This window comes from Strix uralensis, chromosome 33 (genome assembly GCF_047716275.1).
Source record: "Strix uralensis isolate ZFMK-TIS-50842 chromosome 33, bStrUra1, whole genome shotgun sequence".
Lineage (NCBI taxonomy): Eukaryota > Metazoa > Chordata > Aves > Strigiformes > Strigidae > Strix > Strix uralensis.
Genome location: NC_134004.1, coordinates 1,480,315 through 1,508,290, shown reverse-complemented (window position 1 = coordinate 1,508,290; position 27,976 = coordinate 1,480,315). Strand labels below are relative to the sequence as shown.

Below are 27,976 nucleotides of genomic sequence, written 5' to 3'. Positions count from 1 at the left end.
AGCACGAGGACACGCCCGCCCCGCCTTCCCCCCTCCCCCGCGCGGGGACCCCCCGCTGAGCTCCGGCGCATGCGAAGTCCCGGACACGCCCCTCAGCCCCGCCAAAGGGGCGGAGTCTCGGACACCGCCCCGCGGCCGCTCGGCGCATGCGCACTTCGGACGGGGCGCGCCTGGGCGGGGCCGTCCGTCACGGTGAGGCGGTGTCCCCGAAGCCCCGCCCCTTTCCCTTGTGGGCGGGGCGGTGACGTAAAGCCCCACCCGGGCGTGCGTGGGGGCGGGGGCTCAACGAGTGGGCGTGGTTTGACGGAAACCCGCCCCCTCCATCCCGCCCTGCGCTCTGTGCGCCTGCGCCGGGGGCGGGGGCAGGGCTGGCTCCGCCCACCGCCGCCTCGCGGCGTTGTCATAGAGACGGCGGCTGCGCGGGAGGAGCTGAGGCTGCGGCGCGGGTCTGAGGGGCGGCGGCGGACTTGGGGGGGCCTTGGGCTGTGGGGGGCGGCCTGTGGCGGTGTTCCTCTGGCTGGGGGTGTCTCTCATGGGGGTGTTGGCGGACAGGCCTCTGCGGGGTCGTCTGAGGGGGGAATTGTCTCTGAGGGGCTGCGTGTGGGTGTGTCGGGGGGGGCGGGGGAGGGTAGATGGGTCCCTGTGGGGAGGCTGTTGGGGGCGGGGGGGGGGGCAGTGTGTCTCTTTTGTGTGTCTCTTTTTTGGGGAGGTGGGTAAGAAGGCATGGCTCTTTGTGGAGGAAGGGTATGTCTCTCCTTTGGGGGGTTCTGGGGGGTGTAGGTCTCTGGGGGGGTTGTGGGGTTCTGGGGGGGTGGTGGTGTCTGTGGGAGGTGTCTCTGTTTAAAGGGGTTGTCTGGAAACAACCCTCCACTGAGGTGTCCCCAAGTAGGGTGTCCCTTATGTAGGGTGCTGTGAAAGTCATCCCTGGGGGGGGCGTGCTCTGTGGTGGGTGTTGAACCCCCAGGAGGGTGTCTCTGTGTGGAGGTGTTTCTCTAAGGGGTGTTGGGGATGGGTCTCTGGAGGGGGGAGGTTGTTCCCTTCACACCTGTAGTTCAGGGTCGGGTTTTCTTGTTGGCCAGGAGCAGGTTGAAAGCCTCTTTAATGACCAGGGCTGCTCTTGCTGCCTCTGTCACAGGTCTTCTCCAGCAGCTGCCATGGGTTCTGTGCTTTCCCTCTCCGTTAATAACGCTACCTCAAGGCAGAGCAAGAAGCCTGAGGATGACGACGACGACTTACTCGATAGCCGAGACCGTGTGGAAGACATTGCCAAGTTTCCATACGTTGAATTCACAGGTCAGGACAGCATCACCTGTCCCACTTGCCAAGGCACCGGCTGCATTCCCACAGGTGACTGCTCCTCTCAGCCTTAAATACAAAATGTTGCTTATTTCCACGAGCAACCTTGCGTGCGCATGGGATTTAACATGTTCCTTCTGCTTTAAAGAGCAGGTGAATGAGTTGGTGGCTCTGATACCCTACAGCGACCAGCGGCTTCGTCCACAGAGAACGTAAGTGTGTACCGAGACAGTAATTACATCTCTGCAAAGAGCAAACAGGGCTCTTTTGTCTTGTACTGCCGCAATTAAACACTGCAGCCTCTCCTTCATCTAGTGGTTTGTTTTCATCCAAGCATGCCAACAAATACAATTTAAAGTGTAACTTTAAATACTTCCTGTGAAGTCCCACTGTGGGGTGAACGGGGAAACAATGATCCTACTCACACGCTTCATCCCCGCTCCCTTTGCTGAACTTTTTAGAAAGAAACTGTCTTACCAACAGCAAAAACACTAGATTGTGAAAACCCTACGGGGGCAAAAATGATTCTTTGGTTACTCATTACCAAAAAATAAACTGCTTAAAGGGTGACGCCTGTGAGTAATTTCAGATACCGAAAATGTTAGAGCAGCACTTCTGTGTCTCTTCTAGGGAAGAACAAATATGTGTTGTTTACTGGCTGGGTTGGGTTTCAGATACAAAGTCTCCTGCAGATGCTGTGTTAGGGTGAAGGAGGTGACCCCTTCCCTGCCTCTTCCAGGAAGCTCTACGTCCTGCTGTCGGTGCTGCTCTGCCTCCTCGTATCGGGGCTGGTGGTTTTCTTCCTGTTCCCACACTCGGTCCTGGTGGATGACGACGGTATTAAAGTGGTTCAGGTTTGGTTCGACAAGAAGAACTCCGTTGTCATTCTTGCCATCACGGTAAAATTTTTGTGTGTCTGTGGTCCTGAGAGAATAAATTCTGTGCTGAGCTGCCAGGAAAGGTCGCTGCTACTCATGTGTCCTCCCCCTCCACTCCATCCAGGCCACCTTACGCATCAGGAACTCCAACTTCTACTCGGTGACAGTGACCAGCCTGACTAGTCAGGTGCAGTACATGAACACCGTGGTGGGAACCCAGCAGATCACCAACGTCTCCAGCATCCAGCCGCTGAGCGACAAACTGGTATCCACCTTTCGTTGCCCTTGAACATAAGCATCACCAAATCGAGGCTGAAACCTGCGCGACCACTGCGCGTTAGCTTGGTGGTCTTTCTGTACCTTAAAGCTTTGCTTTGTAGCCTGTGCTTTAAGCACACCAGAGCTGAAAGGCAACAGCAAGTAGGAAAGACTCTGGAAGGGGTGGATTGAAGCGAGTTCTCAAGCTGCGTGTGAATGTATTTTTCTTTTATCTTTTACAGGTGAATTTCACTGTGAAGGCGGAGCTGGGTGGACCCTTCTCCTACGTGTAGTAAGGATTTACTACTCTGTGTAGCTGGGGAAGAGCGTGGGTTTAAGCTGCTTTTGTTAGAACTTGCTCTGAAATGACTTTGTTTTCTTCTAATTTCCTGGAAAGTAACTGTTTGCTAGAAATTACTTGAAAGGCCGCTTTGTTGGGATGTTGTGATGTGGTTTTTGGATCGTGTCTTGAGCCGGGTTAACACCAAAGGGAAAAAAAATCATCAGAAGATACCGAGAAACACAAGTGCCTCTGCAACCCTGCTTAGCCCGTGCTGACCTACATCTTTGTTTCTGTCCCTTCCAGTTTCTTCTGCACGTTTCCCAAGGTGAAGGTACATAACATCGTGATCTTCATGAGGTAGGTGGTTCTCTGCTCGGCTCCTGACTCAAAAGGGAACTGCTGCCGCAGCGGATCTGGGGTCCGCGAGGGAAATCCCGCTTGGCAAACACCCCGGCCTGCTTCACTGTGTCAGCTTTTTAATCCAGGCCAGTTGACACAGTTGGGTGAAATGTAAGACAGAGAGGAGACACCCGGCAGCTCCCCGCCGAGCTCTCACGGGAGGGGGGGGTGCGCTCCAGAGCCCGCGCTCGCCAGCTCGCCGCAGCGAGCCGTCTTGGGCAAAAATCAGAGAATCTGCAGCTTTCGAGGGGGAAGCAGAGTTATGTGATGAGTGTAAAACCCGCTGAGGTTTGTTTTTTTTTTTTTTTAATTTTGATAAAGCGATTCTGCTGCAGGTCCTGTCCCCACTAAACCGCTCTTCCCCCCCCTCCCAGGACGTCGGTGAAGCTCTCGTACATCGGCCACGTGACGCAGAGCGCTCTGGAAACGTACCACTACGTGGATTGCAGTTCCAACTCCACGGCTGCCCAGGACCCGCTGCCTCCCCTGTCCCGCTTGGCACGGGGCGCAGCCAAAGCCGAGAGCAAGCCCTGAGGGCGCCGCCGATGTTTTCCACGGGCCGATGGATTTCTAGAAGGGACCAGGGACTTTTCAAATGGAAGCAGAGGGATGACGAGTGACTTTGGGAGATATTTGAAAGCTTTGGGTCCTTTTCGCGCTCTTCCGCGGGCAGCTGGGCTGCGCTGCTGTTCGCAAAACCCTCTTGGGGTGTTGTTCATGTGCAAGCAAACAGGTCCCTTCCCAAAGTCGGGGTCGTGCTGGCCCTGCCTTCCCCTTCGGTTCTGAAGAATTAGTTTTTGGTAGGGAAAACGGCCTCTTGAGCTTGGTGCAGTGGGGTCTGAAGGTCCCAAAGATTTAGAGTTGACTTTTGCGGCTGTTTTGAAGCTTAGCGCTGTATCGGGTCCTTTCAGCTTAAACTAATTAGTTCTGTGCAATTAATTTATTCCACTTTTGTTCAGTGGCAGCGCGTCTCCGCCTTGTTTCAACGCTGACCTTGCTACAAAGAGATAGTTCTTGTAAGGAACACGCAGCCGAGGCTCCCACCTCTGTAACTTGCCCCAGAAGGAGGGAAAGGAATCAAAAACCTTTGAAACACCCTTTTTTTTTTTTTTTTTCCCCTGTTGTGCAGAATTTGTTTGCTGGCAGCTGAGGCCACCTACAGCAAACCGGTACCAAACCACCGCGGTTTTCTTGAAGACGGCCTCAGTAAGTGCGGCGCTGCTGGGGACGCGCGAAGGGTCCGTGTGAATTAAGCCTTCCTCCTCCTCCTCCTCCTCCTCCTCCTCCGCGCGTGGCTCGGAGCCTTCCTCTCCCCACGTTCGCCAGCTGCAGGCTCTCTGGGGTTTGAAACCGGGGAATTTGGAGCTCGGTGTGGGTTTGTACTTGTGCCTGCCGCGAACAAATGCGGATTTAAACTGATTTGGGTGGGAGTTTGGTGTTTCAAAGGCTTCGCTCCCAGGAGCTGGCCCTTCCCGACGGATGCTGTCAACCCTGTTCTTAAATAAATGTGAAAGCTCATCCCGACGCACTTCTCGCTGCCGATTTGTGCCGTTTGCAGCTTGGAGGATTTCATTCTTCTTCTGCCCTTTGTAGTTTTTCTGGAATTCGATCGCTCCCGCTGCCCTCGTTTCCTCTCTGCGCTCCCCCCTTCCTCCGCTGCCGCTTGGACGCGAGGTTGGGAGTGTGTGTGTGGGAACAAAGCCCAGGTGAAGGCTGCGAGGGACAGGGATGTTTTTCAATGAAGGATGCTTTATTTTGTGCGAGCGTGAGGTGAAAACACCCCCTTATTTTTTTTTTTTTTTTAAGAAGTGGCACTTCTGCCTAGCGGGATTTCTAGAACTGAATTTTACTTATTAAAGCCGCGTTGTACGTTACTGGGCCGTGTCCTTTGTTTGTAGAAAAGCTCTGGCTTTCCCTCGTGGAAGTCAAACCTCGTCCTAGAGTTAGCGCTCTGTGTCGTGACTGGGATCGTGCCATATTTCACCCAGAGTACCCCTTTTCTTGCTGATCATTTTTGGGGAACGAGGAGCAAGAAAGTCAACCGGGGAGTGGCGAAGCGCCCCCCTTCCCCCCCCCGCCCCACCCCGGGGCAGCCAGTGGCCCTCACCCTGCCCCCTCCCTGGTGATGTCGGTCACAAGCGTCTCACACGACTTTACGTAAACCCCCCGATTTATGATGAGTTGAACTTTCTTTTTTTAAGGGAGAGGAGGAAGTCACAAACTTTGCTCTTGACCCATCTGTTTTCCTGCGCTTCCTCCTCCGCAGCAGCCTGGTTTGGTTTCTCCTTGTGAGGTGACACAACCCCCCCACTCCCCAACATTCCATTGTCTGCAGCCCCAGGGATCGCTTGTGCCCTCCTCTTCCTCAGGGCCCCCTCAGAGCAGCCTGCTGCGGGGGGTTGCTTCGAACTGGGTGATTTTGGGGGGCTCAGGGGGTGCCCGCAGCAGGAACCCCAGCAGCTTTGCCCCAAACGAGAGCATTAATAATTAGAGGTGCCCTCTGGGTCATGTGCCAAAGCACTTGGCCTTTTAAAGGCCATTTTATTTTGAAAATCCTTCTTAATCCTCCAATCCTTTTTAATGAATTTCTTCTGCCAATGGTGGGTTTTTTTTAATTTTTTTTAAGTTCCCAGCCCTGCAGAGGCTGCCTCAGGTGCTTTAGCAGGAGCAGTTGCTGCTGTGCTGCCAGCTGTGAGTGTTTAAAATTGAGATGAGGGCCCCAAAGTAGCATTTTTTTTTTAAAGGGGTTTTTTTAATCCTTTAAAGTCATAATTTCTCTTAATGAAAATCTGCAGTGCCCATGCTATCAACGGACACAAAAAGCTGAGGTTTTTAACAAAAGCACTGTCATGAAACTCATAAACTCCCCAGTCAGCAGCTGCCTGTTACCTCCTGCACATAAAGCTCAAGCACACTTGTAACTCTTGTGGAGTCAGTGGGCTAATTTTCTTTAAGAAAGTATTAAAAAAAAAAATAATCAACTATTGAGGTTTTTCCTCTAATTAGCAAGCCTGTTTAAGAGAAGAATCTACATATGTAACTTTTTATGAAACCGTAAAGGCGCAGCTGCTTTACGTCAGCGTGCGCACGCGATGGCTGCGAACTCCGCCGCCTTCAGCCCTGCAAAAACTCTCCTGAAATTGTATTTTTGGGACAAATTCCATGGGGAGGAGGGTTGGAGGGCAGCCCCCGGCCGTGGTTTCCTTTAACTGGTGTCCTGAGCGCTCGCCTCCGCTGGCCCCGGTTCTGTGTAGGGGTGTGATGGGACAAGAGATCCCTCCACAGAAACCTCGCGGCTGCTGTGTTGGCTCCTGGTGTTTCAAGGTTTTTCACTTAAAATGGTTTTCCCCTCCCTTTTTTTTTTGGTGATTTATTTGTTTTGGGGTTTTTTTTCCCCTTAACATGAGGTAGCCTCAACCTGGAAAAGTCAAAGATTTGACCCAAAACCTTCCTTTGTCGTGGAGTCAGACCGCAAGCAAACACCGGAGAGCGACAAAAACAAAGCCCAGATTGAGTTGTACTTTCCACCAAAAGTTTTTTTTTTTTTTATATCAACTGATGTTAAAAAATACAGACTTGTTTTACAAGAATAGCACCATTTTTTTTGTTTTGTTGTATTATACATTAGCACTCCTGCTGGTGATACACAGGGGGAGGGCTGGGGGCGGGAGGGGATTTGTGATACCTGGATTTGCGAGATCCCTTTTGCAGGGAAGGGCCATCGTACCTGCCAGTTAGATTCCCACCTCCACCTGACCTAAAAAATAGGTCTTACAGGAAGAGAATAAATAAATAAGACCGTGGGGTTTTTTTTATTTTGCAGCCTGCCCAGACGGCGTTGGAAAGAGGCGGTGGTCCCCGACGAAGGGTCGTTGCAGTGCAGAAGTCGTACGAGCGATTGGAAAGTACTCAGGTCCTTGGGGTGGGTTTGGGTTTTGGTTTTTTTTTTTTAGTTTTCTTTTACGGTATTGGGCTGGATTTTAAAAAAAAAAACAAAAACAAACAACAACCAACCAACAACAACAAACAAACACACAAATAAAACAATTCTTTTTACAAGAAGCAGACTGGGCCAATATCCACGCCAAACTCCTGATCGGCTCCACCAATGTCCATAGGTGCAATATCTACAATGGGCAGGCGTGAGGTCTTCTGCGATCGGTACTCAATGACTGTCTTGCCCCATTTGCCAGTGTGTTTCTGGGGAGAAAACAAGGAGGAAGGGTGTTATTAGATGTTCTCGAGCTCTCCAAACCAACAGCAACCTCAGGGGTTGAACCCCGACTCATCGTCTACGTCTTCCTCTCGCAGGCGCCCGCGGACTCACCGTGCAACCGTCCTCCAGGACGCTGTACGTGAACCTGCTGTTGCCCTCGGCTCTGATCTCCACGTCGTTGGAGCCCTGGATGAGGATGGCTTTCTTCAGGTTGCCCGTCTCCTCGTCCATGTAGGCGATGCTGTTCTTGCAGTGGTAAGTGACGTTCTGGGAGCCTTCGGTGGACAGGAGGCGGAGGAAGGTCATCTGGATGTTGGCGGTGTTGGGAGCCAGGTCTTCATCGCCGTAGCTAAACTGGAGGGAAGAGGCGAGAGGTTAAAGCCCGTGGGTGTCACAACCACCCTCTTTTCAGCCACCTTTTGAGGGGACTTCCATACTTTACGTTCCCAGATGGCTGCAAAAATCAAAGCCCAAGTGACCCAACTCCAACAGCCATCGTACAACATCCATCAACATAACTCCAAGGAAGAACATCCCAACCCTCCAACAAGACACCCAACGCCTTCCCCTGCTCAACCTCCCTTCCCGCTCCCGGTGTGCAGCACCAGCCCAGGGCAACGCTTACGTGGAAACCGCCGTTAATGGTCTCTGCGAACCAGACATGCTTCTTGTCTTTGGTCTTGCTGGTCCACCAGTTCTTCTTGGGGATGCTGCTGGGGTTGGGGTAGACACAGGTCTCGCCCGTCTCCATGTTGCAGAAAACTTTGATGGCGTCCAAGGTGCAGCCTTGGTTCGGGTCAATCCAGTAGTCTCCTACAGCGGGGAGGACAAACGGTGCGTGAACGTGAATTTTTGGAGGTCGGAGCAAAGAGCATCATGGACCTCAGTGTCCTCTTGGGGCTGGGGGAGAGGGACAGGAGAGGAAGAGGCAGGGATGGAGGCTCTCACCGCTCTTCCACTCGGGATGGCAAAGCTTGATGTCACGGCAGGTCCTGGCTGGGTTCTTCTTGGAGCCCTCGGGGCTGCGGATGCTCTCGATCTGGTTGTTGAGGGACTTGAGCGTGGCGTCCACCTCGACGTCGTGCTGCCGCAGGCTGCTGGCGGCCTCGTCCGCTCGCATGTAGCGGATGGGGTCGGGACCCTTCTCCGTCTGACCCAGGCCAGCGAAAGCCGACATGTCGATGCCGGTGCCGGGGGGGCCGGGAGGACCGGGGGGACCTGGGTTTCCGGGAGGACCCTATGGGAGGAAGAAGATGCGATTCTGATGGGCAGCTCTGCGAGCTGGATCCCCCCTTTCCCTGCCATCGACAGCGATTGTACTCACCGCAGGACCTGGTTCGCCGCTTCGTCCGCGGGGGCCGGGGGGACCGATGGGGCCGGGCATGCCGTTGGAGCCATCTTTGCCAGAGGGGCCGACGGGGCCGGGGGGACCCTAGAAGAGACCCCCAAAGTTGGGGGGGGGTCATTGCAAGAAGGCAGGGAAGGTGCTGGGGAGCTGTTAGCTCCGGTAGGTGACCCAGGGTTGGGGGGGGGGGGGCTCAAGGATGGAGCCCCAAATCTCCCCAGACGCCATGGGCAGGACTTACCCTGGGACCAGAGGGACCCGCGGGACCAGCAGCACCTTGATCTCCAGAAGGACCCTGAGGAGGAAGCGAAGGGGGATGGTTGGAGCCCCACGCCCGGCATCGGGGGATGCTCAGCCCTAGCAAAGCCTTCGCACGGGCCTGGGGCTCTGAAGGAGCCGCATCCAGCTCTGCAGCGAGATAAGGGGGAGGGCTGAGCACTGGCGTCCTAAAACCAACACTTACGGGTGGTCCGGGAAGACCCTGCAGCCCGGTGAAGCCGCGGTGGCCCTTCAGGCCCCTCTCTCCAGCTTCTCCCGTCTCACCCTTGTCACCGCGAGGCCCTTGGGGACCCTGGAAGGGGAGAAGGGGATGTGTCAGGCTCAGGGTGACAGACCCCCACCCAACACACCCCAGGACCCCGTTCATCGCAGGCGGGACGCCCCGATGAGCCCGGCCTCACTCACCGGCATCCCTCGAGCGCCAGCAGGCCCGGAGGGACCCATGGGACCTTGTGCACCCTGGGGAGAGAAAAAGAGGGGAGTCGAAAGGGTGCCCTGTGCCTCTGGGGGTGGCCAAACCGGCCCCGCTGCCCGCGAGCTGCCCTGCTCACAGCCCCGATATCGGCAGCTGCCAGCACCGAATGGCACCTTTAAATACTCCCAGCCGGAGCGTCAGCGCCGAGTAACGATCCTTGCAAATAAATCCGCCGGCAGATTTTCCCCGGTTAAGCCTCCCGGTGCTTACAGCTCCCCAGGCAGCGCTTGTGCGGCGGCAGAGCCCGAACTGGGCTCTTGGCGCTCGTGAATCCTCAGGAAGATGCTCGGAGCCGCTAACGGCACTCGGGGCACCGCTGAATTAGCGACAGCCGCTAACGGCACCCGCCTGGCTCTCCCAATTACTCCGAGTAGCTAATTGCTCCCGTGGGGGCCACTGCTATGTCTTCATTTATCTGCGCTCGGGGTGGTTCCCGTCTCCCCTAACAAGACCTCAAACCCAACGAGCCGTTTCCTTCGCCGACGTGCCGGCACTCACCGTCTCGCCTCTGTCTCCTTGTTTGCCGGTGGGACCGACAGGGCCGGGAGCGCCGGGGGCACCGGGAGCACCGGGGGCACCCACGGGACCAGTCTCGCCGCGATCGCCCTGCGCCGAGACAAGGGGATGGTCAGACCCGCGGGATTTATGAGAGGCCACACGGATAGCGAGCGCCAGGGGAAGCGTGCGGGTGAGCTCACCTTCACGCCGGCTGCGCCGTCTCTGCCCGGGGGTCCGTCGGAACCGGGGCTACCCTGGGAGAAAAAGAGGAGAAATGAAGTCCCTGGGATGGAGCAGGGCACGTGCAAACTCCTTTTTCAAAGCAAAAACCAACGGTGAAGCGGATGCCAAGAGCTGAGTTACGGCGCAGGGCTCTCCGGCTGCAGGATCAGCGATCCCGGTGCTGCCGTTGGGGTCGTACCGGGATGATCCTGCACCGTCCCGCTTCGCCCCCTCCCCGCCCGCCGGGGTGCTGCCTACCTCGCGCCCAGGTTCACCGGCGGGACCTGTCAAACCGGGGGGACCCACGGGGCCGGGGGGACCGCGGTCGCCCGCAGAGCCGGGTGCTCCTTGTTTCCCAGGTTCACCCTAAATGAAAGAGGGGAAAAAAAAAAAAAAAAAAAAAAAGCCACAATACAACAGGCGTGAGCAGGAGAGATCCCAGCGTAGCCCTTCACCTGGCTCTTGCTTCGTTTTAAGGCTGCCCGACCCCTCTGCCCAAAAAAGCTTCAGTTATTGCACAGCCCTGACGCCACCGGCAGCTCCTGGTAGTGCTGCAAGTCCCCCCCCCATGCAGGATTGGGGTCCCTGGGGTGCACCCAAGGGGGCTGGTGGCCCCATGACCAGCTCGTTGCAGCCCCGTGGGGCTTCAGCAGCCTCTGAGCTGCCGCGCTGGCTTCAAAGCACCCGAATTCATGGTGCTGAGCTCGGGAAAGCCAAGCTTGGCCGCTCCGACAGCTCTCGGGGGGGTTGATGCCACCGTTGGACACAGGGGGGGTGAAGGGGCTGAGCCCGGGGGGGGTGACGACTCACCGATGGCCCCGGCAGCCCGGGGAAGCCTCTCTCACCGCGCTGACCGGGAAGACCGACGATGCCGCGTTGTCCTGCCAAACCTTGGGGACCGGGGGGACCGTCAGGACCCTGTGGGGAGGCAGAGGTGGGGGGATCAGACCCAGTGGGGTGGTGGCACCGCACCAAATGAGCATGGAGGGATGTGCCCCCCCCCCCCCAAAAAAAAGCCAAATGTACCGCAGGGCCGTCCTCGCCAGGTTCGCCTTTCTCACCGGGGGGACCGGCAGGGCCTTGGAGACCGGGGTCACCGGCGCGGCCCGGGGGACCGGCGTCACCACGAGCACCCTTGGGACCGTCTTTGCCAGCAGAGCCGGGGGGACCGGGCGGGCCTGGGTTACCCTGTGCGGGGAGAAGATGGTGTTGGTGTGAATGGAGGCGGCTTTTCCACCTTTGTCACCTGCATCCTGGCGCCACTTGGGGCTCCAGGTCAGCTCCTGCGCTCAAAGACCCTCAGAAAAAACCCTTTTTATGGGCTGATGAGGCACCTGGTGTCACCCAGGGGCTGTTTAGGTCGGGGACCCTTCGCTGCTTGGCCCCCGGCATGGGATGAGCAGCATCACCCGAGCCCCTGAACTCAGGGGTGAGCGATCCCAGCTGCTCCTGAGCAATCCCGGGTGCTCCCAAGTGATCCCAGTAGCCCCCCAGGAGATCCCAGCAGCCCCCTGAGCGATCCTGGCTGCTCCCAAGTGATCCCAGTAGCCCCCCAGGAGATCCCAGCAGCCCCTTGAGCGATCCTGGGTGCTTCCAAGTGATCCCAGTAGCCCCCCAGGAGATCCCAGCAGCCCCCTGAGCGATCCTGGCTGCTCCCAAGTGATCCCAGTAGCCCCCCAGGAGATCCCAGCAGCCCCCTGAGCGATCCTGGCTGCTCCCAAGTGATCCCAGTAGCCCCCCAGGAGATCCCAGCAGCCCCCTGAGCGATCCTGGCTGCTCCCAAGTGATCCCAGTAGCCCCCCAGGAGATCCCAGCAGCCCCCTGAGCGATCCTGGCTGCTCCCAAGTGATCCCAGTAGCCCCCCAGGAGATCCCAGCAGCCCCCTGAGCGATCCTGGCTGCTCCTAAGTGATCCCAGTAGCCCCCCAGGAGATCCCAGCAGCCCCCTGAGCGATCCTGGCTGCTCCCAAGTGATCCCAGTAGCCCCCCAGGAGATCCCAGCAGCCCCTTGAGCGATCCTGGCTGCTCCCAAGTGATCCCAGTAGCCCCCCAGGAGATCCCAGCAGCCCCTTGAGCGATCCTGGGTGCTTCCAAGTGATCCCAGTAGCCCCCCAGGAGATCCCAGCAGCCCCTTGATCGATCCTGGCTGCTCCCAAGTGATCCCAGTAGCCCCCCAGGAGATCTCAGCAGCCCCTCAAGTGATTCCAGCAGCCCCTTGAGCGATCCTGGCTGATCCCAAGTGATCCCAGTAGCCCCCCAGGAGATCCCAGCAGCCCCCTGAGCGATCCTGGCTGCTCCCAAGTGATCCCAGTAGCCCCCCAGGAGATCCCAGCAGCCCCTTGAGTGATCCTGGCTGCTCCCAAGTGATCTCAGTAGCCCCCCAGGAGATCTCAGCAGCCCCTCAAGTGATTCCAGCAGCCCCCTGAGCGATCCTGGCTGCTCCCAAGAGATCCAGCAGCCCCCCAGGAGATTCCAGCGGCCCCCTGAGTGATCCCAGCTGCTCCCAAGTGATCCCAGCAGCCCCCCAAGAGATCCCAGCTACCCTTGAGCAATCCCAGTAGCCCCCAAGAGTTCCCAGCTGCCCCTAAGCAATCCTGGCTGATCCCAAATGATCCCGGCTACCCCCGGGCGATTGATCCCAGCCGCTCCTGAGCGATCCCAGTTGCTCCCAAGTGATCCCAGCTGCCCTCGCGCAATCCCAGTAGCCCCCGAGAGATCCCGGCTGCCCCTAAACAATCTCAGCTGCTCCCAAGCGATCCCGGCTACCCCTGACTCACGTTAGGGCCGGGTGGTCCCACACGGCCGGCGGCACCCGGGAATCCGGTGGCTCCCTGGGGAAGGAGAGGAGAAAGGTGGCTCGGATGCTGCCCCGCGCTCCCCCCTCCCCCCCCCCCTCCCCCCCGCCATACTCACAGGGGGGCCCTGAGCACCCCGGGCTCCTTTGGGACCAGTTACACCAGTTGGACCCTGGGAAGAAGAGGAAAACGGGTTAGAAATGTGCCCGGGGGAGCTGCAACTCGCCCCAAATTTCTTGGGGTAGGGACCCCCACAGGGTTCGCCCCCCGTTTCGGGGTGCCCCGGCTGTACCCACCTGCGGGCCAGGTGCGCCAGAGGGACCTTGGGGACCAGGAGCGCCGGCGTCACCCTTCTGCCCGGGCTCTCCTTGTTCGCCTTTGGCACCAGGTTGCCCGTCGGCACCCTGCGGGGAAACGGCCGCCGTGAGCGGGTTGAGCCGACGCTGGACCCGTGCCGGGGGGAACGGGGCCAAATACTCACCGGGGGGCCGGCAAATCCGGCGGGACCGGGGGCACCAGGCTCACCGCGCTCGCCCTGCGGGGGAGAGAGGGGAGTTAAATGAGGGGGGACAGGGGGAGCGGGGCCAGCACCCGGGGGGCTGTGGGGGGACGGCACTTACGGGGGCACCACGGGCGCCGGCAGCGCCGGATGGACCGGGAGGGCCAGATTCACCCTGGAAAAGAAACGATGGAGAGTTTGGGGAAGGGTGGGGGTGGCATCTCCCTCAGTTGGGAGCAGCCGAGGGGCTGCCCGGGCTCTCACCTTCTCGCCGTTGGGGCCAGCGGGGCCGGGGGGACCGATGGGACCTGTCAGACCCTATGGGAGGAGAGAAGGATGAGGATGAGGATGAGGCCACCACGAGCATCCCTCGCTGGCCACCCCTCCCACCGTGTCCCCGTCCCACTTACGCGTGCGCCGTCCTTTCCGGGGGCTCCCTCGGGGCCCTTCTCTCCGACGTCTCCCTGCGGGGCGAGATGAAGGTGGTATGAGCCGAGCTGAGACCTGACGCCGCTCGGGACACCTCCAGCACCCATTCACTTACCCGGTCTCCCTTGGGACCGGCAATGCCGGCGGCTCCTCTCTCACCGGGCATTCCCTGCAGCCCCGGGGGACCCTGGGCGCCGTTGGGGCCGGCCGGTCCAGTTGCACCCTAAAGCAGAGTGAAAGTGCAGTTATTGGGGTGCCAACCCCCACCCCCCAGCCCCACATTGACCCCCAGTGTCACAGCTCCACTGGTGGCACCGAGTCGTCCCCCTTGTCACCCGCCTTGGGTCCGTCGGTGCCCGGTGTGCCAGGGAGCCCGCGGGGACCTTGCAGCCCTTGTGCACCAGGAGAGCCACGTTCGCCAGGGAAGCCACGTTCACCCTGGGGGGGACACACACATGGTTAGGAAGAGGCCACGAGTCCACGGTGAGGGTCACAACGTCCTTTAAATGGATGTCCCCAAGGATGGAGGGCAGAGCATCCATCCCCAGCGCCCCAAAGGGACTGGGATGTACTGGGAGGAGACGGGATGGGCTGCAGTGGAGGTTGAGCCACCAGGATGGGGAGGGCGGGGGGAGCTGATGGCCCTGGATGGGGGTGACCAGGCTCCGCCAACCACCTCGAGCCCCCCCAAAACCTCCCCTGGGACGGTGAGAGGTGTCCTGTCCCCCCACAGCCAGGAGGAGGACGGGTGCTACTTACTCTGGGACCGACGAGACCGGGGGCACCGGCTTCTCCGGGAACACCCTGCGGTGAGGAGGAAAAAAAAAAAAAAAAGGGTTGGGGGTCAGCCCTGGGGGCTACCAGGGGTCCTGATCCCCCCATTTGCAGCTGGGGGATGCCTGAGAGGAGGGAAAAACGGGGCCTCACCTGATCTCCGGGTTTGCCGCTCTCTCCGGGGGGACCTGGTGGCCCGGGCAGCCCCTGGGAGGGGAAAGCAGCGGCGTTAGCACGGTGACAGCGAGACCCCCCCCCCAGGAACGGGGCCTTGGGGGTCACCCCCGAATGTCACCCCGGCCCTGGCACCCCAAACCCCCCCACTTCCATGTGCTCACCTGGAAGCCGGAGGGACCGGGGGCTCCTTGTTCTCCTCTCTCGCCCGCGGGACCCTGCGGGAAGGACGGGGGGTGAAGGACCCCGAAACCTCTCGGGGTTTGGGCTTCACCCGCCCCAAGGTTTTGGGCAGAGCCAGAATTATGGGGAGGATCCCGAAATACCCACACCCCAACACCACAAAAGCCGGGGAGCGTGGAGGCTCCATCCCCGGGGTGCTCCTTTATGCAGATCTGGGGGTGGGGAGGGGGGGCTACAACCCCCAACCCCCCCATTTCAAGCGGGTTTTGGCCCCGCTGCGACACTCACGGCAGGTCCGGGGGGGCCGGCAGCTCCCGTCTCGCCGTCCTTGCCAGGAAGACCCTACGGAGGAGAAAAAGCACCGCTGAGGCCCGGGCGCGGTGCTGCAGCCCCCGCTCCACCCTCCCCCGTGCCTCAGTTTCCCCACCCCGAGACTGCACGTGCCTGAGGGGACCCCAAGATGTGGTTTTGGGGGGGCAGCGAGGGAGGGAAAACAACTCACCCGCAGCCCCGGGGCACCGGGGAGTCCCTTCTCACCGGCTTTTCCAGGCTCGCCCTAGAGAGAGGAGAGCGGTGACGGTGATGGGCTCCGCGCCTGGGCTGCGGCCCCGTTTTGGGTAAAAATCGGTCAATACTCACATTAGCACCTTTGGGACCGGGGAATCCCATCACACCGGGCTGGCCACGAGCACCCTGCGGGCCGGGGGGGCCGGGGCGGCCGTCCTCGCCGGGAGCGCCCTTGAGGGGAGGGGGACATCAGCAGGGACCTCGCCAGCCCCCAGTGTCCCCCCCCACCCCACGCCAACCCCCTTTCCCGCCCCCCCCCGGCAGAGCATCACTTACGGTTGGGCCGACTTTGCCTTGAGGACCAGCGTCACCTGGGCGGCCGGTGAGACCCTGTGGCGGAGGGAAGGAACTGGGGGGGGCTGCGGTGGCCGGCCCCGAGGTGGGGGGACACTGGGCACCCCGTCCTGCCCAGCCCCCCACCGCTGCTCACGGAGGGGGCACAGGGGTCTGCCTAACCCCATGGTGCCTAACCCCAAAAAGCATCTTCACTCACCCCAAAGAGCATCTTCACCCCAAAAGGCATCTTTGCCAACCCCAAATGCATCTTATCTAACCCCAAAAAGCATCTTAATTAGCACCAAGAAAGAATCTGAACCCCAAAGAGCATCTTAACCCCAAGGAGTATCTTTGCTAACCCCAAATACACCTTGGCTAACCCCAAAAACTTTAATTATCACCACAGAGCAGCTTTGCTAACCCCAAATTGCACCTTCACGAACCCCAAAAGCATCTTGGCTAACCCCAAATTGCATCTTTGATAACCCTGAAGAACATCTTAATTAGCAAAGAGCGTCTTAACTAACCCCAAAGAGCATCTTAACTTATTGCAAAGAATTTCTTAATTAGCACCAAAGAGCATCTTAATGCTGAAGAGCATCTTGGCTAAACCCAAAAGCACCTTAACCAAACCTAAAACCACCTTGCTGACCCCAAAAATACCTTAACTGACCCTAAAAGCACCTTAACCAACCCCAAAAACACCTTATTGACCCCCAAAACACCTTATTGACCCCAAAAGCACCTTAACTGACCCCCAAAGCACCTTATTGACCCCAAAGGCACCTTATTGACCCCAAAGGCACCTTATCGACCCCAAAAGCACCTTATCGACCCCAAAAACACCTTATTGACCCCAAAAGCACCTTATCGACCCCAAAGGCACCTTATCGACCCCAAAAGCACCTTATTGACCCCAAAAGCACCTTATCGACCCCAAAGATCCTCCTCGCTGACCCCAGCAGGTCCCACCAGCGTCACCACTGTCCCCACATGGTCCTGCCCCGGCCACCCCCCGCCTAGCACAGCGGGGAGCCCCCCCCCCCACCCAAGACAGCCCCCGCTGTGGGGGTGCAGGATGCGACCCCCCGCCTCTTACCCTGGCTCCGGGCAGCCCGGGCTCTCCGGGGCGTCCGGGGTCACCGGTGGCTCCCTTGGGCCCCGCGAGGCCAGCGGGGCCACGCTCGCCCGGAGCACCCTGTGTGGGGCAGGAGGGGGGGGGAAAGGGGTGAGTTTGGGGGTTCAAGGGGTGGTCACCCCCCTGGACACCCCCCTACCCATGACCCTGACGTCCCACCTTGGGTCCAGCCAGCCCGTCCTGCCCGGGGAAGCCACGATTGCCGGGAGCACCCTATGGAGGAAGAGGAGGAGGAGGAGGAGGAGTGAAGTCAGACGGGGAGATCTGGGGGAGCAGCACCTCGCTGGGCGTGGGGGGGGGGGGGCGCGGGGGGGCCACACACCCTCTCTCCAGGTGGTCCCACAGGGCCGGCAGCACCCGGTTCACCACGGGCTCCTCTCTTGCCTTCCTCACCAGCCGGCCCAGGGGCACCTTGGGGTCCTGCGGGTCCCTGAGGAAGAGGAGGAAAAGGGGTTACAAGAAGCCTTCCTCCCCCACAGTACGCAGGGGGGGGGGCCCTGCCTGCATCCCCCCCCCCACTAAATCACAGACCCCAGGGGTGCCACGTGTCCCGCCGGCGCCGGGGCTCGGCGGCCACCGCGGCGGGGATCCGGGCCGGTGCATTGAGGCTGGTTAATGAAGCGAGGGGGGAATGTCCCCAGCGCGGGGGGGGGGACACACGAACACAGCGACTATTGTTCCCCCCGCGGGAGGGGGGACGCTGCCCCTCGAGGGGCCTCGTTAGGGGAAGAGGTTCGTTAGACGCCGATGAGACGCTCCGGCCGCGGATGGGGAGTGAGGGGCTGGGGGCTGGACCCCCAGCTGCGGGGTGGGGGGTGGGAGGGTTGGATGGGCCCCCACCACTGCCACCACCCCCCCGGACTCACCGTCTCGCCCTTCGGTCCCTGTTCGCCTTTGAAGCCGGCGATGCCGGGTTCTCCCTGCGGAGCGAGAGGGCGGTGGGGGACGGGGCCGCGGTGTCCCCACGGCTGCCCCCGGCCCCGTGCCCTGCACCAGGCCCTGACCCCATCCCTGTGTCCGTCTTCTCTCCTGTCCCCATCCCTGTCCCCATCTCTGTCCCTGTCCTGTCCCCATCCCTGTCCCCATCTCTGTTCACAACCTGTCCCCATCCTTATCCCCATCCTGTCCCTGTCCTGGCCCCATCCCTGTCCCTGTCCTGTCCCCATCTCTGTCCCCATCCTTGTCCCCATCCTGTCCCTGTCCTGGCCCCATCCCTGTCCCTGTCCTGGCCCCATCCTTGTCCCCATCCTGTCCCTGTCCTGGCCCCATCCCTGTCCCCATCCCTGTCCCCATCTCTGTCCCCATCCTTGTCCCCATCCTGTCCCTGTCCTGGCCCCATCCCTGTCCCTGTCCTGTCCCCATCTCTGTCCCCATCCTTGTCCCCATCCTGTCCCTGTCCTGGCCCCATCCCTGTCCCCATCTCTGTCCCCATCCTTGTCCCCATCCTGTCCCTGTCCTGGCCCCATCCCTGTCCCCATCCCTGTCCCCATCTCTGCCCCATCCCCGTCCCCATCCTGGCCCTGTCCTGGCCCCATCCCTGTCCCCATCCCTGTCCCCATCTCTGCCCCCATCCCCGTCCCCATCCTGGCCCTGTCCTGGCCCCATCCCTGTCCCCATCCCTGTCCCCATCTCTGTCCCCATCCTTGTCCCCATCCTGGCCCTGTCCTGGCCCCATCCCTGTCCCTGTCCTGGCCCCATCTACATGTCCATCTCTGTCCCCATCCTGTCCCTGTCCTGTCCCCATCTCTGTCCCTATCCCTGTCCCCATCCTGTCCCCCTCCCCATCCTGTCCCCATCTTCATTCCCACACCCCATTCCTGTCCCCATCCTTGTCCCCAAGCCCACCCCTATCTTTGTCCCCGCCATCCCTGTCTCCTCGTCCGTGCCCATCCTCATCCCTGTCCCCCCCGTCCCCCTCCCTCCACTCCTGTCCCCACCCATCCCTGTCCCCATCCCCTTTCTTCTCCCCCACTCCTGTCCTCATTCCTGACCCCAACCCCAACCCTATCCCTGTCCCCACGCCTGTCCCCATCGTCATCCTCGTCCCCATCGCCTTCCTCATCCCCGTCTCCATCCCAGTCCTCTTACCTGTCCCCAGCGCTGCCCCCCCCAGCCCTGTCCCCAGCCCGTCCCCACCCCCGGTGGCCCCTTGGTGACCTGGGAGTGACCCAAGGGCACCGGGGAGGGGACCCGCAAGAGCTTGGGGAATGGGGGCGTGGCCTGTGGCGGAATGGGCGGGGCAAGTCACAGAGTGGGTGTGGCGAGTCTGGTGTGGGCGTGGCCACTGAGCAGTGGGCGGGGCCAGGGCCGCGGTCCCCCTCTCGGGGGGCTCCCGGGGGGCTCTCGGGGGGCTCTTACCGTCTGTCCCTTGGGTCCCAGCGGGCCGGTGGCACCCTGGGGCCCGGGCGGGCCGCGGGGGCCGGGGAAGCCTGGGGCGCCGGCGATGCCGGGGGCACCCTGCGGGCAGGCGGCCGTCGGCGGGGGTCACGCACGGACCGTGCCCCCCCCGCGGCCCCGTGTCCCCCCCCCATGGCCCCGTGTCCCTCCGTGGACCCGTGTCCCCTGTGTCCTCCCGCCTCCCCCAGCGTCCCCCGCATCTGCCAGCATCCTCACGTCCCTCCCCCAGCACCTCGTGTCCCACAGTGTCCCCAGCAACCCCAGTATCCCCCAGCATCCCGCCAGTGCCCCCCAACATCCCCAGTGTCCCCCAGCATCCCCACACCCCCCCCCCCGTCCCCATGTCCCACATGCATCCCACAACCCCAGCACCCCCCAATGTCCCCCAGCACCCCCCAATGTCCCCCAGCACCCTCACATCCCTCCACATCCCTACGTCCCCCAGTGTCCCCACGTCCCCCAGCATCCCCCAGTATCTCCCAGCACCCCGCATCCCCCCAGCATCCCGCATCCTCCGCTCCCCCAACATCCTCCCACATCCCCCAGGGTCCCCACGTGTCCCCAAATCCCAGCTCAGCCCTCGGCAGCCCCTCCCCTCCCCAAACCAGCCCCTTGCTGAGCCCCATGCCCCCCCCCCAGCCCCCCGAGGGGCTCAGGACACCCCGTCCCCGTCCCCAGCCACACTCACCGCCGAGCCCTTCGCGCCGGGGATTCCGTCAGTCCCGGGGTTCCCCTAAAACAAGACACCGCTCAGCCCGGCTCTGCTCCCCGTGCCTCAGTTTCCCCACTGCCAAGCAGTGGATGACACCCCCACCCCCCAAAACGTCGCAGAACCAGCCCCATCCCCCAGCTCAGGGGACATCGCGGGGACGAGCCACTGTGGGGGGGGGGCACAGCGAGTGCTGGCACTTACGGGGGCACCGGCGGGGCCGGGAGAGCCGGGGGTGCCGGATTCACCGCGGGGGCCCTGGGCACCCTCAGGCCCCCGAGCGCCGGTGGGACCAGCTTCACCCTGGAGGGAGGAAAGACGGGGTGAGGCGGGGGGGGGGTGGGGGGGGGGGGCAGCCGGCGCCGTGCCTCAGTTTCCCACGCTGGGAGCAGCCCCTTCCCCCTCACCTTCGAGCCGGGGGCGCCGGGAAAGCCGGGGGCTCCGGCCGGGCCGACAGGTCCCTGGGGGTGAGAAGAATGTGAGGGTCTGGCCAAGCTTTGGGGGGGTCCCAGGGGACCCCGTTGTCCCCCCCGCAATGGGGTGACACGGGGTCCGGCAGCGCGGGAAGGGGCCAAGCAGCCCTTTACTTACCGGGGGTCCGGCTGGGCCGGGGAGACCATCGTTGCCACGAGCACCCTGGGGGGAGACGGTGGTGGGAGTCATGGGGGGCACCGCGGGGGGGGGGGGACCCCCTGCCACCGGGGTGCCACCGGGGTGTCACCGGGGACCCGGGCAGTGTCACACTCACCGCAGCGCCGGAGGGGCCAGGACGTCCTCGCTCACCGGGCAGCCCGCGGGGACCCTGGAGGGGGGGGGACACGGTGGTGGGTCAGGGTCTGTGGTGCCCACCCACCCCCCCACACCCCCACACCCCCCCCCTGTGCCTCAGTTTCCCCTTTTCCCAGCCCAGAGACTCACCATGGGGCCGGGGGAGCCGTTCTCGCCGGGGGAGCCGGATTCACCCTGTGGGGAAGGGCAGAGGGTGAGTCCCGGCGTGCAGCCCCGAGGCCACGGGGACGGTCACCCCGACACCCCAATGCCACAGGGATGGTCACCCTGACACCCCAATGCCAGGGGGATGGTCACCCTGATACCCCAAGGCCACGGGGACGGTCACCCCGACACCCCAATGCCACAGGGATGGTCACCCTGACACCCCAATGCCACAGGGACGGTCACCCTGACACCCCAAGGCCACGGGGATGGTCACCCCGACACTCCAAGGCCATGGGGACAGTCACCCTGACACCCCCATGCCACAGGGATGGTCACCCCGACACCCCAAGGCCATGGGGACAGTCACCCTGACACCCCCATGCCACAGGGATGGTCACCCCGACACCCCAAGGCTATGGGGACAGTCACCCCGACACCCCAAGGCCATGGGAATGGTCACCCTGACACCCCAACACTGTGGGGACGGTCACCTCACCAGCCCCAAGGCCATGGGGACGGTCACCCCGACACCCCAAGGCCACTGGGTGGTCGCCCAACACTCACCTTGGCTCCAGGAGCTCCCGCCTCTCCTTTGGCACCGTCCAAACCGGGGTAGCCCTGGGGACAGAGAAATGGGGGGGGGCGTGGTGTCACCCTCTGTGCCACCACGTGGTGGGGACACTGGGGGTGCAAAGTGGGGGGACACACACTTACCCGGTGGCCTTTCACTCCGGGGAGACCGGGGGTCCCAGGGAAGCCACGAGCACCCTGCGGCCAGCAGAGAGAAAGGGGGTTGGGGGTGAAGGGGGGACACGGGGGTCCCCGTTTTGGAGGGGGGGACAGCAGGGGGGGGGGGGCGCGTTACCTGGGGGCCGGGGGGGCCACGCTCGCCAGATTTGCCGGGTTTGCCGGTCTCGCCCTGCAGGGAGATGGGGGGGGCATGGGGAGGGGGGGGGAATAAAATCACCCTTCAGTCTCTGGCTGAGGCCACTGCTGCAACGAGCTGCCCGTTCTCAGCCGGGGGACAAAGGACTCACGTCATCACCGGGTTTCCCAGGAGGTCCCGGAGGTCCCCGGGGACCCATCGGACCCTAAAGGGGACAAAGGGGGCAGCGGGTGAGCGGGAGCTGGTCCCCAAACTGGGGGGGACGGGCTGGGGGGGGGACGGGAGGATGGGGGGGGGGGGGGGGGACACTCACAGCAGCGCCGGGCTCGCCGGGCTCGCCGGGGTTGCCTTGAAATCCTTGGGGACCCTGGAAAGGAGACGGTGACATCAGCGGGGTGGGGGGTGCCCACCCAGAGACCCCCGAGATTGGACGGGGGGGGGGACGGGGGGGTACTTACGGGAGCGCCGGAAGGTCCGGGGGGGCCGCGAGGTCCCATGGGGCCCTGAGGGGGGGGAGACAACAATGTCAAGGGGGGGGGGGGGTGAGGTGGTCACCCCCCCATCACCTGCCAAACCAGCAGGGTCCCCCCCAAAATGGGGACAGTCCCCAGTGTCGGTGACACGGGGTCCCCCATGTCCCAAGGTGGGAGCCGCCGCCATGTCCCCCTGGGGTGTGGGGGGGGCTTGGGGGGGTCCCCAGACCCGGGGGGGGTGTTGAGGGGGGGGGGGGGGGATCCCCCTTACCATGGGTCCCTGCATGACGCCCATCTGTGCGCCTCCAGCCTTCTCGTCGAAGCCACCCGCCATCTGAGCTGCGAAGTTCTGCAGGGGGAAGGGGGCTGAGCGCACCGGTCACCCCAAAACCCCCTTGTTTCACCCCAAAAAAAAATAAACCAACCCTGATACTCACCCCACCAAGGCCAGGGGGGCCAGGAGGTCCGGGGGGGCCAGGGGGGCCGGGATTCCCAGGGGTGCCGGGTTCTCCATCCCTGCCCCGGGGGCCGGGAGCACCCTGGGGGGCGGGGGGAGAAAAAGGGGGGGGGTGGGGGGTCATCCATGTGGTGAGTGTGACAGTTCTCTGCCCCCCCCCACCAGTACCGGGGGGGTGGGGGGGGGGCGTCTGGGGGGGTGGGTACACTCTTACCTTCTCCCCCTTCTCACCGCGGTCCCCTCGCTGGCCCTGCTCACCTGCCGGGCCCTGCAGGAGGGGAGGGGGGGGGTCAGCTCTTCCCCGCAGCCCCCCCCTCAATCCCCCCCCAACCCCCCCCCAACCCCCTCCCACAAATATTCCAACAATGCGCCCGGAGAAACGCTCCCACCTGTGGTCCCGGAGGCCCTCGGGGTCCTACGACCTGTGGGGGGGGGGGACACACACAAGGGTGAGGTGAGACGGGTGCAGGTGGGGACCCCCCCCCACCCCAGATCACCCCCACAACGGCAGGGCCCCCCCATTTTGGGGGTCCCCCAGCACACGCCCTGCACTTACATCTTTAATGTCACCGGGTTCACCCTTCTGCCCCTGCAAGGCAAAGCGCGGGGTGAGGCAAATGACACCCCCCCCCCAAATTTCTGCCCCCCCCCAATGACAAACCCCCCCAGGAGTTAACAACCTCCCCCCCCAGGAGGTGACAAACCCCCTTAGGAGGTGACAAACCCCCCCTGGGAGGTGACAACCCCAGAGCTGCTCGTCCCATGCAGATGCTCAGGGGTCCTGCGTTGAGCCCCCCCCACCCCCGTGCCATTTTGGGGGAAAACCCCAGGATTTTGGGACCGCGGAGTGGGGGGGGGGGCACACACACACACCAGCCTCACCTTGGGGCCAGGTTGCCCTGTTGGAAAAACAAAGAAATAAAGAGAAATTAGAGAAGGGATGGGCTTGGGGGGGGGGGGGGTGGAACACGAGGCGCCTCTGTCCCCAGCTCGGGGGGGGGGGGGGGGTGATGCTCCTGGGGGGGCTGTGGGGCCAAACCGGGGGGCACAGGAGCGCAGGGGCTCCCCCGAAGCAGGAAGAGGGGCGGGGGGGGGGGGGGGGGGGGAAGCAGGCTTGCGTGGTTTGGGGGGGGGGGGGGCAGCTGGCAGGGTTAACCCTTGACACCCCCCCTAGAGGGGGCAGGGAAGGGTTAAAAAAAGGCAACTTTGGGAGTTTGGGGGTTTTGGGGTCACGGCCCTTCCTGGGGGGGGGGGGTTGTGTGTCACTTTTCCATCATTCTGGGTGAATTATCAGAGTTTTGGGGATGGAAACCCCATTTGAACGTCCCTTCTGCCAGGATGCCTTGGGGGGGGGGGAGGGGGGGGTGTCCATGACCACAGTCCCCCCAGCGTCACCCCCTGCACCCCAAACCCATCCATTTTCAACGGATTTTCTATAAAAACACCCCAAAACCCTCCAGGCTTTGAACCCAGCTGCTGTTTGGGGTTAAAAAAAATCATTTTTCCACCCTGGGCTGATTTTTTTTTTAATTTTTTTACGCCCCTGCGGAAGGGAGAGGAGGGGGGGGGGGGGTGGAAGTTGCCTTTTCCCTGGGGCTCCCCATGGATGTTCCCCCCCCTCAAAGCCCATCCACGGCCGGGTAATTTATTTATTGATAAAAAGAGGGAAATAAATAAATTACAAGCGCTGGGCTGGTCAGTGGGACAGGGGCAGCGCTCTCCGAAGGGGATTTTGGGGCTGGAACCTGCTATTTTGGACCAAAAATAATAATTTTTCCACCCTGGGCTGATTTTTTTAATTTTAAAAAATTTTTTACGCCCCTGCGGGAGAGGGGGGGAAGGGGTGGAAGTTGCCTTTTCCCTGGGGCTCCCCATGGATGTTCCCCCCCCTCAAAGCCCATCCACAGCCGGGTAATTTATTTATTGATAAAAAGAGGGAAATAAATAAATTACAAGCGCTGGGCTGGTCAGTGGGACAGGGGCAGCGCTCTCCGAAGGGGATTTTGGGGCTGGAACCTGCTATTTGGGACTAAAAAAAGTAATTTTTCCACCCTGGGCTGATTTTTTTAATTTTTAAAAATTTTTTTACGCCCCTGCGGAAGGGAGAGGAGGGGGGTGGGGGGGGGGGGAAGTTGCCTTTTCCCTGGGGCTCCCCATGGATGTTCCCCCCCCTCAAAGCCCATCCATGGCCGGGTAATTTATTTATTGATAAAAGGAGGGAAATAAATAAATTACAACCGCTGGGCTGGTCAGTGGGACATATGGGGCAGCACTCTCCGAAGGGGATTTCGGGGCTGGGACAATCCCGCAGCTCCTCGCAGATGATTTCGTCGCAGAGGACGGTCCCCGTGTCGCACACGCAGATACGGCACGGCTCCGGCTTCCAGACGTCCTTATCGCTATAGCGCTGCCCGTCCTGCAGGCAGCTGCCTGCTTCGGCTGTGGGGAAAGGTGGGGGGGGGGGGGGGGGGGGGGAGTACGGCGGGGGGGGCGGGGGGGGGAGATGGGGATGGTGTCACACCCCCCTCCCTTTCCCTTCCATCCCTGGTGGCAGTGACCCATGATGGAGGTGGTGGCACTGCCACTGTAATCCATTATGGGGGGACACCCCCCCCCCCTTGCCAAATCCCCGCTTAATTTGGGGGGGGGGAGGAGGAGGAGTGAGGCCCCTCCACCTCCTGGGGGTCCCGGAGCAGCAGGGGGGTGGCTCAGCCTGAAGCAGGGGGGTGTTGTGTGTTCCCCCCCCCCACCCCAATGGCACTGGGTGTCCCCCTGTCTTGGGGGTGCTCAGGGTGTCCCCGCAGCCCCTGCACCTCTCCAGGGGGCCCAGGGTCTGGGCGGGGGGAGGGCTGGTGTCCCCCCCCGAGTTGCCCCAGGGTCCCTGGGATGTGTCCCAGTGTCCCCAGGATGTACCCCAGGGTCCTCAGGAGCGTCCAAGCTGCACCCCAAGGTCTCCAGAGGTGCCCCAAGGTCCCTGGGATGTGGCCCAGTGTCCCCAGGCTGCACCCCAAGGTCCCTTCGAGGTGCCCGGGTGTCCCCAGGCTGCACCTCAGGGTCCCTTCAAGGTGCCTCAAGGTCCCTGGGATGTGGCCCAGTGTCCCCAGGCTCCACCCCAGGGTCCCTTCGAGGTGCCCGGGTGTCCCCAGGCTGCACCTCAGGGTCTCCAGAGGTGCCTCAAGGTCCCTGAGATGTGTCCCAGTGTCCCCAGGCTGCACCCCAGGGTCCCCAGGAGGTGCCCAGGTGTCCCTGGGATGTGCCCTGGTGTCCCCAGGGACCTGGGATGTGCTGCGGTGGCTGCAGGAAATGTCCCCAGGGTCCCCAGAATGTGCCCCAGGATCCCTAGAATGTGCCCTGGTGTCCCCAGGGTCCCTGGGATGTTCCCTGGTGTCCCCAGGGTCTCCAGGCCAGCCCCCAGTGTCCCCAAACCAGTCCCCAAGGTCCCTGGGTTCTGCCCCAGCACCCCCAGGGCTGGACCTCAGTGTCCCCAGGCTGGAACCCCTGTCCCCAGCTGCACCCTGTGTCCCCAAGGGGACCCCATGTCTCAGGCTGGACCCTGCTGTCCCCAAGCTGCCCCCCCCCCATCCCTGGGCTGCTCCCTGCTATCCCAGGGTGTACCCCATGTCCCCAGGCTGTCCCCCACTGTCCCCACATCGTAACCTGCTGTCCCCAAGCTGCACCCCACTGTCCCATCTGTACCCATGGTCCTAATGCTGTCCCCCAGTGTCCCAGGGTGTCCCCCAGTGTCCCACACTGCCCCTCACAGCCCAAACTGTCCTCTCCACTATCCTTAAACTTTCCTCCTCCATCCCACACCCCACTATCCCACGCTGTCCCCCAGTGTCTCCCACTGTCCCCCAGTGTCCCCACGGTGTCCCCCACTCTCCTTGTGCTGTCCCCCAGTGTCTCATGCTGTCCCTCCCTGTCCCATGCCGTCCCCCAGCCTCTGCCCCCCCCCATCCCCGGCTGTGCCCCCCACTACCCTAAAACTTTCCCCATGCACCCCACACTGTCCCCCCTCTATCCCACGTTGTCCCTCAGTGTCCCCATGCTGTCCCTCCCTGTCCCACACTCTCCTCATGCTGTCCCCAGTGTCCCCCTCAACCCACACCGCCCCCCAACTACCTTTAAACTTTCTCCCCTTCCACCTCACGCCCTCCCCCTCCATCCCACACTGTCCCCCTCTGTGCCACGCTGTCCCCCGTGTCCCCACTCTGTCCCCCAGTGTCCCTACGCCGTCACCCTCTCTGTGCTGTCCCCCAGTGTCCCCCTCAACACACAGCGCCCCCCCCAACTACCTTTAAACTTTCCCCCCTTCCATCCCACGCTGTCTCCCTCTGTGCCATGCTGTCCCCCGTGTCCCCACGCCGTCCCCCAGTGTCCCCACGCTGTCCCCCGTGTCCCCACTCTGTCCCCCAGTATCCCCCTCAACCCACACCGCCCCCCAACTACCTTTAAACTTCCCCCCCTCCACCCCACGCTGTCCCCCTCTGTGCCACGCTGTCCCCCGTGTCCCCACGCTGTCCCCCAGTGTCCCCACGCTGTCCCCCAGTGTCCCCACGCCGTCACCCTCTCTGTGCTGTCCCCCAGTGTCCCCCTCAACCCACACCGCCCCCCCAACTACCTTTAAACTTTCCCCCCCTCCACCCCACGCTGTCCCCCTCTGTGCCACGCTGTCCCCCGTGTCCCCACGCTGTCCCCCAGTGTCCCCACGCTGTCCCCCAGTGTCCCCACGCCGTCACCCTCTCTGTGCTGTCCCCCAGTGTCCCCCTCAACCCACACTGCCCCCCAACTACCTTTAAACTTTCCCCCCCTCCACCCCACGCTGTCCCCCTTGTGCCACGCTGTCCCCCAATGTCCCCACGCTGTCCCCCAATGTCCCCACGCTGTCCCCGCGTGTCTCCCTCCACCCCCGTCTCCCCACGAACACACACACATCCCCCCCCCCCCCCTCTTTTCCTTCCCCTCCCGCCATCCCGGAGCTCCGCTCGCGGAGGGGGTCGGGGCTGTGGGGGGGGGGTCGGTACTCACGGAGGTCTCGGTCCTGCGCGGCGACGGCGGCGAGGCAGAGGATGGCGAGGCCGGCGGCGAGGCGGAGCGGGCGGCGGCCGGGCATGGCGAGGCGGCGGAGCCCCTCA

The 27,976-nt window shown here is 62.1% G+C and overlaps 2 protein-coding genes across 4 annotated transcripts; one reads left to right on the top strand and one right to left on the bottom strand.

Annotated features, from left to right (window-relative positions):
- The first annotated feature begins 373 nt into the window (after positions 1-373).
- Positions 374-7,990, top strand: TMEM106C (transmembrane protein 106C). 3 transcript variants are annotated; one of them, XR_012626779.1, is made up of 12 exons: positions 374-446; positions 1,136-1,347; positions 1,445-1,508; positions 2,036-2,195; positions 2,299-2,439; positions 2,675-2,724; positions 3,019-3,072; positions 3,489-4,130; positions 4,244-4,320; positions 6,938-7,036; positions 7,426-7,585; positions 7,781-7,990. XR_012626779.1 is itself a non-coding variant. In XM_074853854.1 (8 exons), the coding sequence occupies exons 2-8, from the start codon at positions 1,155-1,157 to the stop codon at positions 3,646-3,648; spliced, it is 822 nt and encodes a 273-aa protein (XP_074709955.1). In that variant the 5' UTR covers positions 374-446; positions 1,136-1,154; the 3' UTR covers positions 3,649-4,988. The 3 variants fall into 3 exon arrangements, 1 of the variants encoding a protein (XP_074709955.1); XR_012626780.1 differs by having other exon boundaries at positions 3,489-4,320; positions 6,938-7,027; XM_074853854.1 differs by lacking the exons at positions 6,938-7,036; positions 7,426-7,585; positions 7,781-7,990 and having other exon boundaries at positions 3,489-4,988.
- COL2A1 (collagen type II alpha 1 chain) lies at positions 6,601-27,976 on the bottom strand. Its single transcript, XM_074853858.1, has 53 exons — positions 27,870-27,976; positions 25,080-25,280; positions 23,398-23,480; positions 23,231-23,263; positions 23,056-23,109; positions 22,822-22,923; positions 22,656-22,733; positions 22,370-22,414; positions 22,225-22,278; positions 22,063-22,116; positions 21,891-21,944; positions 21,740-21,793; positions 21,590-21,643; positions 21,008-21,052; positions 20,838-20,891; positions 20,681-20,725; positions 20,497-20,550; positions 20,294-20,392; positions 20,069-20,113; positions 19,342-19,440; positions 17,850-17,903; positions 17,306-17,413; positions 17,143-17,196; positions 16,945-17,043; positions 15,846-15,899; positions 15,642-15,740; positions 15,505-15,558; positions 15,291-15,344; positions 14,984-15,037; positions 14,799-14,852; positions 14,631-14,675; positions 14,211-14,309; positions 13,987-14,094; positions 13,853-13,906; positions 13,707-13,760; positions 13,564-13,617; positions 13,425-13,478; positions 13,240-13,347; positions 13,062-13,115; positions 12,926-12,979; positions 11,176-11,337; positions 10,960-11,067; positions 10,408-10,515; positions 10,128-10,181; positions 9,928-10,035; positions 9,360-9,413; positions 9,139-9,246; positions 8,917-8,970; positions 8,655-8,762; positions 8,279-8,567; positions 7,956-8,143; positions 7,442-7,684; positions 6,601-7,314 (listed from the first exon to the last, which is right to left on the bottom strand). The coding sequence occupies exons 1-53, from the start codon at positions 27,952-27,954 to the stop codon at positions 7,168-7,170; spliced, it is 4,491 nt and encodes a 1,496-aa protein (XP_074709959.1). The 5' UTR covers positions 27,955-27,976; the 3' UTR covers positions 6,601-7,167.

What these genes read in the sequence shown, in the direction of transcription:
- TMEM106C (XM_074853854.1), top strand. Translation starts at nt 1,155, where the DNA reads ATGGGTTCTGTGCTTTCCCTCTCCGTTAATAACGCTACCTCAAGGCAG. An exon ending in TTGTCATTCTTGCCATCACG is followed by an intron (nt 2,196 to 2,298) that starts GTAAAATTTTTG and finishes CACTCCATCCAG; the next exon opens with GCCACCTTACGCATCAGGAA. An exon ending in AGCCGCTGAGCGACAAACTG is followed by an intron (nt 2,440 to 2,674) that starts GTATCCACCTTT and finishes TATCTTTTACAG; the next exon opens with GTGAATTTCACTGTGAAGGC.
- COL2A1 (XM_074853858.1), bottom strand. Translation starts at nt 27,954, where the DNA reads ATGCCCGGCCGCCGCCCGCTCCGCCTCGCCGCCGGCCTCGCCATCCTC. An exon ending in CTGGGAAACCCGGTGATGAC is followed by an intron (nt 21,945 to 22,062) that starts GTGAGTCCTTTG and finishes ATCTCCCTGCAG; the next exon opens with GGCGAGACCGGCAAACCCGG. An exon ending in ACGGCTCCCCCGGCCCCATG is followed by an intron (nt 20,892 to 21,007) that starts GTGAGTCTCTGG and finishes CCCCCCCTCCAG; the next exon opens with GGTCCCCGCGGGCTGCCCGG.